The 15,493-nt window shown below is 48.3% G+C and overlaps 1 protein-coding gene across 1 annotated transcript in view; it reads right to left on the bottom strand.

Annotated features, from left to right (window-relative positions):
* Positions 1-15,493, bottom strand: part of LOC144820261 (dynein axonemal heavy chain 6-like) — a 1,187,310-nt gene that overhangs the window by 19,013 nt on the left and 1,152,804 nt on the right. The window contains exon 38 of the mRNA XM_078677850.1: positions 9,106-9,327. Coding sequence (XP_078533976.1) covers positions 9,106-9,327 — 222 coding nt within the window. The remainder of the gene's footprint in view (positions 1-9,105; positions 9,328-15,493) is intronic.

Below are 15,493 nucleotides of genomic sequence, written 5' to 3'. Positions count from 1 at the left end.
GAGGCCATACAAATGTAGCGAGCAGGCTGGACATCGTTTGGTGGTCAGAGCTAGACAGAAAGCGGTGATAAATGAGATCTAATCCCTAATCTCGGGTTAGTCTCAGACTCAAATGGAATCAGAAGTGCTTTTCAAATTTACTATCAAGCCCTATATACCGAAGATAGCAGGAGTAGTTTATCATCCATTGAGGCATTCCTTCAGACAGTGGTTGCAAATAACCAATCTACTACTGATTGAGTCTTTTGAAGGAGAACTTTCATGGGAGGAGATTCTTTTAGCTATTACCAGCATAACCTCCGGGAAGGTGACAGGAATGGACCTAAAACTTTAAAATTGCATATCTCCGGTTCAGGTAATTGGATTTTTGTTGTTCTATTCTCAATTTATATATAAAAAATACTTCAATTTTTTTTTAATTGGTGTAGGATTTTTCTTGTGCTGTATTTTTACTTTTACTTTATTAATGTTTGTGTGCGGCAAAAATACTTTACAAATACCCCTAAGTTAAGACTGACTGCTTTTGCGCCAAGCTACTGAATGGTTAAACACAGGTTAATGTAGATTCACCCTGACGACCAAGTTACTTACCTTCGGTAACGCTTTTTCTGGTGGATACAGTATCTGCCTTGTGAATATACCCTTGCGTCAGCAACATTCGGAAATTCTTTTTGTAGCTTTGCGCCGACGTGGACGACGGCACAGAGGCACGACACCGCGCGCGACTCCGCTTACGTCACTGACTCCATAATAGGCCCACGCCAGCGTGATGACATCAGTTCCGCCCTTTTTTCCGTGCCTTCGAGGCACACGGACGGACCACCATCAGTAGATATATACACAGTATACACAGTACACAAGTGTCAAGATAACGCACATAGTGTGAAAGCAATGCAGAAAAGCAATTGAAATAAAACTTTTCCTTCAACAATAAAAACATATTAACATCACAGTTACTCAGGTATAGAAGAGTGCACAACGGGGAGGCGGGTGGGTCAGTGAGGAATCCACAGGCAGATACTGTATCCACCAGAAAAAAGCGTTACCGAAGGTAAGTAACTTGTTCTTCTGATGGATACATCTGCCAGTGGATTCCTCACCTTGTGAATAGATTCCCACAGCAGTACCCACTCCCGGAGGAGGGTGTCCACTCTCCTATACCAGAAAATCCTGGAGGACAGAACGCGCAAAGTGGCCTTCCCTCCTCACTTCGGTATCCAAGCAGTAATGCTTTGCAAAAGTGTGGAGGGAGGCCCAAGTTGCCGCTTTACAAATATCCTCAACAGATACACCCCTAGACAAAGCAGATATTGAAGACTTTGCTCTAGTAGAGTGGGCTCTTATACCCTCTGGAGGTTCCTTACCAGCCAGGGCGTAGCAGATCTTGATGCATAGAATTATCCATCTCGAAAGTGTACGCTTGTGCACAGCTCTTCCTTTCTTGCAACCAGCAAATCCAACAAACAGCTGGTCATCAACACGATAGTCCTTAGTCCTATCAAGATAAAAGCTCACCGCCCTCTTAGGGTCCAGACGATGAAGCCGCTCCTCCTCCTTGGAAGGGTGAGTGGGAGGATAGAAGGTAGGAAGGGTAATGGACTTTCCTAGGTGGAAGGGAGTTATCACCCTAGGCAGAAAAGCAGCCCTGGTCCTAAGAACCATTCGTTCAGCATGGATGGTCAAGAATGGGGGCTTTGAACTAAGAGCTTGAGGCTCACTTACCCTCCTTGCCGAGGTAATAGCAACTAGGAAAACCGTCTTAAAAGACAACAACCACAAGAGACAATTATGTAGAGGTTCGAAAGGGGAACCCATCAGAAAAGTAAGCACCAGATTCAAGTCCCATTGAGGCACAATAAAAGGAGCAGGAGGGAATTTATTTGTAAGGCCCTTCAGAAATCTTAAAACAATAGGAGATTTAAATAAGGACGGCTGATCCGGCAGGCAGAGAAAAGCCGATAAAGCCGAAAGATATGCTTTCACTGTAGCCACAGCAAAACCTTACTGCGCTAAAGAAAGTGCAAATAGAAGTATATCTGACAAACGAGCCCTCAAAGGGTCAATGGACTTCTCCCCACACCAAGTCACAAATTTAGACCATCTGTAAGAATAGATTGACTTAGTGGAGTCATGCCTGGCCGAAAGAATGACATCCCCCACATCATGTGGGAGAGAAAAAGAATTCAGTTTGCCCCGTTCAATCTCCAGGCATGAAGGTGTAAGGTCTGGAGGTCGGGGTGTAGAACCTGCCCCTCCATCTGAGAGAGGAGATCTGCCCTGAAAGGGAGACGGAGCGGTGGGCACGAGGAGAGGTGGTGAAGATCTGTGTACCACACGCTTCTTGGCCAATACGGGGCGACCAATATAACTTGGGCCCGGTCTTGGCGAATCTTCCTCAGAACCCGAGGAATCAAGGGTATGGGAGGAAACGCGTAAAGGAGTTGCGAGTCCCAACTCAACTGAAATGCGTCCCCCAAGGCTCTCTGCATCAGAAACTGGAGGCTGCAGAATGTCGGGCAGTGAGCATTCTGGCGAGTGGTGAACAGGTCCACCTGAGGAGTCCCCCACGTCCGAAAGACGTGACGAGCTACCTCTGGATGAAGCCTCCACTCGTGGTCGGCTGAGAACTGCCGACTGAGACTGACTGCACGCACGTTCAGAGCTCCGGCCAGATGATTTGCCATCAGACAAATCTGATGATCCTGAAACCAGGACCAGAGACGCAGAGCCTCTCTGCAGAGACACTGCGACCCTACTCCTCCCTGCTTGTTTACATACCACATCGCGGTGGTGTTGTCCGTCAGGACCTGAACCGACCGACCGCCGAAGGGAAGGGAGGAAGGCCTTGAGCGCCAGACGTATCGCCCGCAATTCCAGAAGGTTGATGTGAAGCAACCTTTCCTCTGGAGACCAAAGACCCTTGTTCTCCAGATCCCCCTGATGAGCACCCCACCCTAGAGTGGACGCATCTGTTATCACTGTGGCCACCGCTGGAGGAAGTTGGAAAGGCTTTTCTTGAGACAGATTGCCCTCCACACTCCACCAAGACAGATCCGCTGCAGTTTCTCTGGAGATCCTGATGGACTCCCTGAGATCTCCGTTGTGTTGATACCACTGCCTGCGGAGGCACCACTGGAGTGCCCTCATATGCCAGCGTGCATAGTTGACCAACAGAATGCAAGAAGCCATCAGGACGAGCAGACGAAGGACCTTCAGGACTGGAACGACCGCTCCATTGTGAAATAAAGGAATCATTTTCTTTATGTCGCGAATCCTTTAAGGTGGACTGTGCGACTTCAGAATGGGGATGTGGAAATATGCATCCTGCAAGTCGAAAGACACCATCCAGTCTTCTTCCAGCAGCGCTTGAAGAACCTGCGCAAGGGTGAGCATCTTGAACTTCTCCTGCTTCAGATAAAGGTTCAAGATCCTGAGATCCAGTATTGGACGAAGTCTGCCATCCTTTTTGGGGATCAGGAAATACCGGGAGTAGCACCCCTGACCCCTCTCCTGCTCTGGAGCCACCTCTATCGCACCCTTTCTGAACAGAGCCAGGACTTCTTCCTGCAAGAGCAGCAGGTGGTCCTCCGCACAAAAACCTTGGCAAGGAGGGTAATTGGGGGGAAATTCCCGAAAGGGAAGAGCATACCCAGTCTCCACGAGATTGAGAACCCAAAGATCCGATGTAATCAATTCCCAATCTCGTAGAAAATGGGTAAGCCGGCCCCCCACTGGGCCCACATGATCTGGAATGGCGGATCTAGGGCTGCTTTGCTGTGGTGGCAGGGGGTTGGGAAGAGGTAGAGGAGGAGGAGGAGGCCTAACGACCTCTAGGACGAGCTCTTTGTCTGCCTCTGTACGACTTGTACAGCGTATTTGGCTGCTGCTGCTGAGGCTGCCTGTAGGTCTGAAATGAAGACCTGCCAAAACCTCTGAACCTCTTCCCGGTAGTACCTCTGGACTGCAGGCCCTAAGATCTCGCTGTCGCTCTGCTGTCCTGAATCTTTCTAAGGTAGCATCAGCCTTCTTTCAAAACAAACCTGACCCATCAAAGGGCAAATCCATCAAGGCAGCTTGGACATCCACAGAGAACTCAGATGATTTAAGCCATGCTGCTCTTCTTGTGGCCACAGAAGAACCCATCACTCTCGCTACAGAGTCAGCAGTGTCCAGACCACTCTGAATGACCTGTCTAGCGGCAGCCTGAGTGTCAACAATCACTTCTTGAAAATCCTTCCTATACTCCTCAGGAAGCTTTGGAACCAGCTGTTTTACTGAATCCATCAACGCATGGATATAGCGTCCCATTAGACAAGTTGCATTAGTTGATTTAAGCGCCATGCTTGCAGAGGAAAATACTTTTTTTAGCAGCCTGGTCCTGCTTCTTCGATTCCTTATCCCCAGGAACCTGTGGAAAACTGCCCACAGATTTTTTCGAGCAGGCCCCCTGCACAACGAAGTTCTCTGGCAAGGGGTGTGTGGATAAAAAATCCGGGTCACCAGGCGCCACCCTGTACCTTCTTGCAACCGCCCTCGAAACAGCAGGGGCTGTAAGCGGTCTTTTCCAGACCATAGTTATAGGCTCCGCCAAAGCATCATTAAAAGGGAGCATAGGCTCGACCATAGAGGTAGGCGAATGAAGGACTTCAGTCAGTAAATTAGCTTTATACTCTGCAGTTGGAAGTGTTAAATTCAACAAGTCTGCAGCCTTTCTTATGACCACATGATAAGGTGTCACATCCTTAGAAGGGGCGTCAGAAATAGAGGCCAAATCCCAATCAGGGGACAGTTCAAGACCACTAGCCTCTCTCAGATCATCGAAAAGGTCCTCTGAATCTTGCAGCTCACCCTCTTCCATTTCTGCTTCACGATACCTCTGCTCTTCCAGAAGTCTCTGTGCCACACGCCTCTACCTCTCCTTCATGAATGAAGTCGACGGATCCGGAATCGACTCCGTCGGAGCCGGGGCCGGGGTCGAGCCTGAAGCCGGAGGATCAGACCGCTGAACACGAGGTCGGATTGGATTCGGCATCGGCGTCGAGGGTGTCGGTGTCGATGGTCTTGGCGTCGAAGGCTTCAGCATCGAAGGCTTCGGCGGCGCCGAGTAAAGCCAATGCGGCGGCGGAGCCGGCATAAATGGCATAAAAGGCGCAGGAGCACAAGACTGGGGGATACCCAGATTGTATGCTACTGGACCCGTGGGACCAACCGGTGCACCAGAGGGGAACATAGCTCTTGAATACACTCCATACATAGCATTCAGGAACTGAGTAGGGTCCAGACCTGGAGCATGAAAACCTGGATAAGAGCTCACAGGCTGTCCTCGGGGGAGCGGAGTCTTCTCGACTTCGACCTCAACCTCAGGCTGGTGCACCGGGTTCGAAGAACCCGCAGACAACGGAGCCTCCTCTTCTTCTCCATCTTCTTCTTTTCCTTCACCCTCCTGGTCAGAAGAATGAGTCGGAGCCGGAGAAGGATTCGACATCGGCTTCGGTGAATGAACAGGCGAATTCACAGGTGAAGCCTCACCTCCGGAGTCAGAGCCTCCACTTCTTTGCGACTTCGGTCTCGAGCTCGAGTCCTTCCCAGAATGATGATGAGACTCATGAGATCTCTTCTTGTGCTTCTTCCTTGATGACTTCGAAGCATGCACCGAAGACGACCTCGAGCGTGACTTCGAGCGAGACCTCGACCTCGAACGACGAGTCCGTGACCTCGACCTCCTCTTGTCCTTCCTGCTCTTCAACTTTGCAACAAGGAGTTTCACCTCCCTCTCACGGAGAGCCTTAGGATTCATTTTCTTGCAGGATGAACATTCCTCGACGTCATGGTCCGAACTCAAACACCAGACGCAGCACTCGTGCGGATCCATCATAGACATCATCTTGCTGCACTCTCCGCAGGGCTTGAAACCAGTCTTCTTCGTGGACATTTTGACACAAAGAAGCAAAAGGACACCGAAATGAAACAAACAGTAACAAAGTTACCAACAGCTACAGAGGATCCCTAGAAACCGTTAGTGTCGAGGACGCGGAAAAAAGTGAACTGATGTCATCACGCCGGCGTGGGCCTATTATGGAGTCGGTGACGTCAGCGGAGTCGCGCGCAGTTGCGTGCCTCTGTGACGTCATCCACATCGGCGCTAAACTACAAAAAGAATTTCCGAATGTTGCTGACGCAAGGGGATATTCACCAGGTGAGGAATCCACTGGCAGATGTATCCATCAGAAAGGGATTGTGATTGTTCCTTGAGAAGGTCTGCGCCACCTCTATTAAAAACCTAATTTCCTACAGTAACTATATCACAAAAAAGCCTGACAATTGTAGTATCTCCGTGCATGACAATGCTGATAATAGTCTGATGTATTCCTCTATTACTAGAATACAACTATTCAGCAGCTACATTTGAATCTTGCAAAAATGTGCATGAGAAGAATATTATAAAATGCATAAAATCGAATAGAAACAGCATGATTAACTGTAATCCTTAACTAAATCAGTATCATTGGACTTCCACAGAGTAGCATGCGACCAATTTGAAGCTTAATTCAGCGCCTTGACGGGGTAGCTATAACATAACATCATAACATTACTCAAAATCAACTATTTCTGGGACAGGGAAATGTCCATAGATACAACTTACCCAACAGTTTTACTACACTCGAGTTGAAACCTGGAGTTCCAGTCGTACTCAGGTACCTTCTACAGACGTTGTTGGAGACCCAGAATAGGCAAAAGCTATTTCCGTCTACTGTTACGTCAGTGGTTGTTATGCTGGGGTGTCTTGTTCTTTTGGTCAGAAAGTGAATCGATGAGTGTTCTGTTTGTTGTACAGAAGTACTGGTGTGGGGTACTAATTTTAGAATACAATCAATAAACTGGCATAGCTAGGCCTATGGCTGCTGGTGGCTGTCCATGTATTTGCTGCCCTGCACTGCCAGAATGAAAGGGGGGGGTACTGGCGAGATCTCCGGTTCTGAAGTGCAGGGGGGGCGCCCCCCATTGCTATGCCACTGAATCAATAATGCTAAACATTTTATCACAGGAAATGAAAGAAACCACATCTAGGGGCAGAATAAAAGCCCCTTGCGTCATTTTTGCGCCGCAGTTGCGTCACTTTTTGTGACGCAGCAGCAGAGTAAAAATGCGGCCCATTTACAACGTGACGCATCTAGGGAGATGCGTCACGTTGTAAAACCCTGTGTCACATTATACCTGCGTCGGTTATAATGTATGCAGGGTGGGCGTTCCAATGCAAAAAAGCCTTGTAGAAGTACGCAGTGAAATCTACGAGATCCTAGGACGCCACTGCCTCAAATTCTTACGCCTGCTTGTGGCAGGCGTAAGGAGTGACGCAGGATAGGCCTCCCCCGGGATTGCTGGAGTTGCGTCGTGCCTGCGACACGACTCCAACAATGCATGACTTTTGCATCAACAGATGCGTCAGAATTTCTGACGGATCTGTCAACCCTTGCGCCACGGCGCATCCATAGTGGTGCAAGGGTTTCTCAGGGTGGCGCAGGGAAAGTGACGCATCTTTACAGATGCATCATTTTCTTGTAGATCTGCCCCCTAGTCTCCAGCCAAAGGGTGTAGTATGCAGTGCTTTAAATGGGCCGGTACTCACTGGTACGGAGTACCGGCACTTCTTACATTTACCGAGCCGCGTACTGGCACTTTTCCTCTGTCAAGGAGAGTACCGGCACTCAGGGTCGGCTTGATATGGTGGCCACTGGACTGGTGCCCAAGGGCCAGCTTTGTGCCTTTTTTTTGTCAGCATGTTGGCCGCTGCCGTCTATCTGTATTATACAGCTGTGGTAAGCTGCATGATGGGGCCTGGGCGGCCTATTGGAGGCCTGAGGCAGGGGCAAGAGAGCCACTGCTACCTTCCTACCAGATGGAATCTCTTTGTCCTCACCACCCCCATACCAGGCGTCAATGCTGGGTCCATGGTGGATCACAGGTACGAAGGGCCATTTTCAACCCTTGACCTGCTGGGACATTGAGTCCGTGATGGTGGTGAAGATGGCCTAAGCCGCCTTCCTGGAGCCCAGGTGAGGTGAGAGGAGGTAAATTGGCCTTCCCATTGGAGGCCAGTATTGTTCTTCCCTGATCACTACCCTGCTAGACTCTGCACGTGCTCGGGGCCCTGCAGTGTTCACTGTCTGTCACTGCAGGCTCACGGGCCGTGGGGCCTTCTACCGAGGGGAGGGGAGGGAAAATGGGGGCGTGTGAAGGTGAAGAGTGAGGGGAAGGAGCAGAGAGTTTAAAGTAGGATAAGTAAGAGAGGCAGAAGAGGTTAGCGCAGATAGAGATACGGAATAGATCCAGAAGGCTACGGAAAGAGGTAGAAAGGCACGAAGAGGGCAGATTAGAAATAGAAAGAGTGATGAGAGCGAGTGATAGGATGCAATTGAGAGGAGCAGAATCAGGAGGTATTTGAAAAGAAATGCATACAATGCTTGTTTCACTCTTGAATATTTGAGGATTGTACCAAATGCAAGCAAGTAGGCACATTAGAATTATTATGATATTAAGAAGCTGCAAATATAAAAAAAAACAAGGAAATATGAGCATTTGGTGTTTGGCCTTCATTTTGTGTAACGAGTTAACACGTTTTGTTTACATTGATATATTTCTCACATGTTTTGTTCTGTCCCGCAACCAGTGTAAGTGCCAGAGTCTCTCTCCAAGAGCACATTGATTATTAGCCTGAAACTGCTAAAAGTATTGTTGATGGCTTGGCTCATTCAGGGTTTTAGCTGTTAATCTGCAGTTTTGGAAAGTTTGAGACCACTATCCAGGAACATTGCAAGGCCAAATGAATTCTCAATAAATGTGTTTTTGTATCATGTCTCACTCAGCCTCTAACCCCGCCTACATACCACGCCCCTAGCTCAATTTAAGGAGTACCGGCCCTTATTTGTTTCCCATTTAAAGCACTGGTGGTTCGTCTCCTCTATCCATCTGCACAGCCTATAAGAGACAAACATTATTATGTGGAAAAACACCTGCTCAGTGAAAGAGTGTTTTGTGTGTTTTGTTTTAAAACAATAAAAAGAATGTTTGAACGTTGGCGAACAAAAACAATTCTGAAATACTGACCTTACCAACACCTGTTGTTCCAGTAAACAGCACAGAATGTTTAACAGCTAACAATTTTTCCAATAAGTAGCCAAAGCGCACAGTGTCCGTTGTTGGAACAAGCATTTCAAAAAACGGGGTCTGCTCATTGTATTTGAAACTGGGAATAATTCGCTCCCAGGGTTCCAGACGTCTGGTGTCATAATCCATATAGGCATTCCATACATCTCCAGTGACCGGAAGCTAGAAATCAAAGAGCCATAGCGCGGTTAACAATACGAGAACTTGAAAGCATGAATACATCGTAAGAGAGACTCTTATACCAGGGAAGTGACATTTCTGGATTAACAGTTAACACTATTGCGGAGTAACTGAACAATCAATCACTTGTGACATTGAAGGACCAGTCATAAATCTTAGGCTCTGTAGTACAATAAATCAGTGTTTTCAATTGTTTACCTTAGGCGCCACAGCCGAATAGCCCTACTTTTCTTGAGTACAATGCTCTACTGGTATTCTTTATTTTCAACACAGGTTAGATGAATATGGATAAGTAAATATATTTAACTAGACTTAATGGTTAAATTGATCATATAATTTTTTATTCTCGGTGTTGCCCTTGCGCTTCGCCCCTAACTCAGCCATCACGCCATCATGGTTTTCCACGCTGCTGCTGGGCTGTTCCAGCAGCACTGCACATGCAGGGAGGGAGGTCAGCTAGTTTTCCAAGGTAGTGCACATCGGCCTAGTTTCTATCCCTGTAGGCACACAAGCTGCGCTAGCTCATTCATTTTTCAACTGCTTACCATTATGCCTCAGGAACCCTTGAGTTGTGCAGCCTTAAGGAATTAAAATTACATGGGTTTTCCATCTGTCCACAGGATAATTGGCTACACTGAAGGTAAGTAACTTGTTCATCTGATAGAAACATCTAACCGCAGATTCTTTCACTTTTGAATCAAATGCTATATTATACCCTACCTGGTGGAGGGTCTGTGAACTAATCCTACAGAAATTCTCAGAGAGAACCAGCCAGTTAAAATTAACAAGAGACGTGCCTAGAAATTAGACAAGAAGGAGCATGGGACTCCCTACAAAAACTGTGGCCAGGACCACAGGCAATGTAAGTAAAAATAACCCCTCAAGTATGGAAAAACCGAGCCCTAAGGGTAGCAGAATAATACTCTATCGGAAGATAACAGCAATAGTATCATCATGGTACATGACCCCAAAAGGGTGAAGTGAGTCTATAGATAAGGCAGACCATAGGCAATAACGAATGTCATGAAAACTACAGTTCCCTCCTTCAGCAAAGAAGTATATGAGGGAAAACTGTCCTGATACACCCAGAGAAAAGGACCTACAGAACATAGCCACATTATATTCAGGATGAATAAACGCACTCATCGTAAAATCGGGAAGACCAAAACAAGAACAAAGACTGATACAAATCAAAGTCTGTCATTGGAAAAACACACTGTTAGACCAATTAACCATTACTAAGGTCGCAAAACATGCAGGGCCGGACTGGCCGTAGCAGCCACAGAGCATTTTCCCGGTGGGCCACCAGGGTTAGGGGCCGGTTTTGGGCCCCTGGGGGCCGATTTTGTTACAGATCCGCTTTTGCAGCATAGCTGCAATATCGGGCGATGTAACGAAATCGGCCGAAAGCAGCTGTGGCAAACAGCTCGTTCGCACCTCCAACCCACCGGGGGGCCGGCAGAGCACTTTGCCAGGGCCGGTTTTGGTTCCCAGTCCGGCCCTGACAACATGCAAAACCTGTAGATCTGTGTATATAGAGATCTATACTCATAACAAATATATATATGACAAATGTGTATATATGTATAAATATATATATAAATATACCTACAAAGTATAACCTACAGCTATACCTAAAACATACAGTGAAAAGAGAAGCATCTGCATCTCATAATAAGAACTGCAAATATATAATTTACATCTTGCATTATTGTATATAACAGAGTTATCGTTAAATATGTATAAACATATATACACATATACCTGTGTATACATATATACACACATGGACATAATGGAGCTGGAAACAAGCCCATGATACATATACGATACAAAAGGGGATGATGGACGGAGCGTTTGAACAAATCAAACACTCACCCCCAGTCAACTGATCTGGGTTTAATCCATCACCATTCTTTAGTTCACTCAGCCACCCCAGTTCAGACATGGCTATATGCAAATCAGTCTGACCCTGTGCCTCGTGGGAACAGTCCAGCCCGAACTGCCAAGCCATGTCTTCCCTGGACCGGAAACAAGCATCCTGGGACCGGTTTCGGATTCATAATCCTCATCAGCCAGGCTATCTTGAATCCAGTGGCCAAGTGAACAAGGGACTCACGTCTGAGCATACCCTGCCACACTTAGGGCGAACAAAGCGATACAAAAGGGGATGATGGACAGAGCGTTTGAACAAATCAAACACTCACCCCCAGTCAACTGATCTGGGTTTAATCCATCACCATTCTTTAGTTCACTCAGCCACCCCAGTTCAGACATGGCTATATGCAAATCAGTCTGACCCTGTACCTCGTGGGAACAGTCCAGCCCGAACTGCCAAGCCATGTCTTCCTGGACCGGAAACAAGCATCCTGGGACCGGTTTCGGATTCATAATCCTCATCAGCCAGGCTATCTTGAATCCAGTGGCCAAGTGAACAAGGGACTCACGTCTGAGCATACCCTGCCACACTTAGGGCGAACAAAGCGATACAAAAGGGGATGATGGACGGAGCGTTTGAACAAATCAAACACTCACCCCCAGTCAACTGATCTGGGTTTAATCCATCACCATTCTTTAGTTCACTCAGCCACCCCAGTTCAGACATGGCTATATGCAAATCAGTCTGACCCTGTGCCTCGTGGGAACAGTCCAGCCCGAACTGCCAAGCCATGTCTTCCCTGGACCGGAAACAAGCATCCTGGGACCGGTTTCGGATTCATAATCCTCATCAGCCAGGCTATCTTGAATCCAGTGGCCAAGTGAACAAGGGACTCACGTCTGAGCATACCCTGCCACACTTAGGGCGAACAAAGCGACACAAAAGGGGATGATGGACGGAGCGTTTGAACAAATCAAACACTCACCCCCAGTCAACTGATCTGGGTTTAATCCATCACCATTCTTTAGTTCACTCAGCCACCCCAGTTCAGACATGGCTATATGCAAATCAGTCTGACCCTGTGCCTCGTGGGAACAGTCCAGCCCGAACTGCCAAGCCATGTCTTCCCTGGACCGGAAACAAGCATCCTGGGACCGGTTTCGGATTCATAATCCTCATCAGCCAGGCTATCTTGAATCCAGTGGCCAAGTGAACAAGGGACTCACGTCTGAGCATACCCTGCCACACTTAGGGCGAACAAAGCGATACAAAAGGGGATGATGGACGGAGCGTTTGAACAAATCAAACACTCACCCCCAGTCAACTGATCTGGGTTTAATCCATCACCATTCTTTAGTTCACTCAGCCACCCCAGTTCAGACATGGCTATATGCAAATCAGTCTGACCCTGTGCCTCGTGGGAACAGTCCAGCCCGAACTGCCAAGCCATGTCTTCCCTGGACCGGAAACAAGCATCCTGGGACCGGTTTCGGATTCATAATCCTCATCAGCCAGGCTATCTTGAATCCAGTGGCCAAGTGAACAAGGGACTCACGTCTGAGCATACCCTGCCACACTTAGGGCGAACAAAGCGATACAAAAGGGGATGATGGACGGAGCGTTTGAACAAATCAAACACTCACCCCCAGTCAACTGATCTGGGTTTAATCCATCACCATTCTTTAGTTCACTCAGCCACCCCAGTTCAGACATGGCTATATGCAAATCAGTCTGACCCTGTGCCTCGTGGGAACAGTCCAGCCCGAACTGCCAAGCCATGTCTTCCCTGGACCGGAAACAAGCATCCTGGGACCGGTTTCGGATTCATAATCCTCATCAGCCAGGCTATCTTGAAACCAGTGGCCAAGTGAACAAGGGACTCACGTCTGAGCATACCCTGCCACACTTAGGGCGAACAAAGCGATACAAAAGGGGATGATGGACGGAGCGTTTGAACAAATCAAACACTCACCCCCAGTCAACTGATCTGGGTTTAATCCATCACCATTCTTTAGTTCACTCAGCCACCCCAGTTCAGACATGGCTATATGCAAATCAGTCTGACCCTGTGCCTCGTGGGAACAGTCCAGCCCGAACTGCCAAGCCATGTCTTCCCTGGACCGGAAACAAGCATCCTGGGACCGGTTTCGGATTCATAATCCTCATCAGCCAGGCTATCTTGAAACCAGTGGCCAAGTGAACAAGGGACTCACGTCTGAGCATACCCTGCCAAACTTAGGGCGAACAAAGCGATACAAAAGGGGATGATGGACGGAGCGTTTGAACAAATCAAACACTCACCCCCAGTCAACTGATCTGGGTTTAATCTATCACCATTCTTTAGTTCACTCAGCCACCCCAGTTCAGACATGGCTATATGCAAATCAGTCTGACCCTGTGCTTCGTGGGAACAGTCCAGCCCGAACTGCCAAGCCATGTCTTCCCTGGACCGGAAACAAGCATCCTGGGACCGGTTTCAGATTCATAATCCTCATCAGCCAGGCTATCTTGAATCCAGTGGCCAAGTGAACAAGGGACTCACGTCCGAGCATACCCTGCCACACTTAGGGCGAACAAAGCGATACAAAAGGGGATGATGGACGGAGCGTTTGAACAAATCAAACACTCACCCCCAGTCAACTGATCTGGGTTTAATCCATCACCATTCTTTAGTTCACTCAGCCACCCCAGTTCAGACATGGCTATATGCAAATCAGTCTGACCCTGTGCCTCGTGGGAACAGTCCAGCCCGAACTGCCAAGCCATGTCTTCCCTGGACCGGAAACAAGCATCCTGGGACCGGTTTCGGATTCATAATCCTCATCATCCAGGCTATCATGAATCCAGTGGCCAAGTGAACAAGGGACTCACGTCTGAGCATACCCTGCCACACTTAGGGCGAACAAAGCGATACAAAAGGGGATGATGGACGGAGCGTTTGAACAAATCAAACACTCACCCCCAGTCAACTGATCTGGGTTTAATCCATCACCATTCTTTAGTTCACTCAGCCACCCCAGTTCAGACATGGCTATATGCAAATCAGTCTGACCCTGTGCTTCGTGGGAACAGTCCAGCCCGAACTGCCAAGCCATGTCTTCCCTGGACCGGAAACAAGCATCCTGGGACCGGTTTCGGATTCATAATCCTCATCAGCCAGGCTATCTTGAATCCAGTGGCCAAGTGAACAAGGGACTCACGTCTGAGCATACCCTGCCACACTTAGGGCGAACAAAGCGATACAAAAGGGGATGATGGACGGAGCGTTTGAACAAATCAAACACTCACCCCCAGTCAACTGATCTGGGTTTAATCCATCACCATTCTTTAGTTCACTCAGCCACCCCAGTTCAGACATGGCTATATGCAAATCAGTCTGACCCTGTGCCTCGTGGGAACAGTCCAGCCCGAACTGCCAAGCCATGTCTTGCCTGGACCGGAAACAAGCATCCTGGGACCGGTTTCGGATTCATAATCCTCATCAGCCAGGCTATCTTGAATCCAGTGGCCAAGTGAACAAGGGACTTACGTCTGAGCATACCCTGCCACACTTAGGGCGAACAAAGCGATACAAAAGGGGATGATGGACGGAGCGTTTGAACAAATCAAACACTCACCCCCAGTCAACTGATCTGGGTTTAATCCATCACCATTCTTTAGTTCACTCAGCCACCCCAGTTCAGACATGGCTATATGCAAATCAGTCTGACCCTGTGCCTCGTGGGAACAGTCCAGCCCGAACTGCCAAGCCATGTCTTCCCTGGACCGGAAACAAGCATCCTGGGACCGGTTTCGGATTCATAATCCTCATCAGCCAGGCTATCTTGAATCCAGTGGCCAAGTGAACAAGTGACTCACGTCTGAGCATACCCTGCCACACTTAGGGCGAACAAAGCGATACAAAAGGGGATGATGGACGGAGCGTTTGAACAAATCAAACACTCACCCCCAGTCAACTGATCTGGGTTTAATCCATCACCATTCTTTAGTTCACTCAGCCACCCCAGTTCAGACATGGCTATATGCAAATCAGTCTGACCCTGTGCCTCGTGGGAACAGTCCAGCCCGAACTGCCAAGCCATGTCTCCCCTGGACCGGAAACAAGCATCCTGGGACCGGTTTCGGATTCATAATCCTCATCAGCCAGGCTATCTTGAATCCAGTGGCCAAGTGAACAAGGGACTCACGTCTGAGCATACCCTGCCACACTTAGGGCGAACAAAGCGATACAAAAGGGGATGATGGACGGAGCGTTTGAACAAATCAAAC

Source organism: Lissotriton helveticus, chromosome 2_1 (assembly GCF_964261635.1).
Source record: "Lissotriton helveticus chromosome 2_1, aLisHel1.1, whole genome shotgun sequence".
NCBI classification, from domain to species: Eukaryota; Metazoa; Chordata; class Amphibia; order Caudata; family Salamandridae; genus Lissotriton; species Lissotriton helveticus.
The sequence above is the reverse complement of the archived record's forward strand: the minus strand, read 5'-3'. Positions and strand labels throughout refer to the sequence as shown.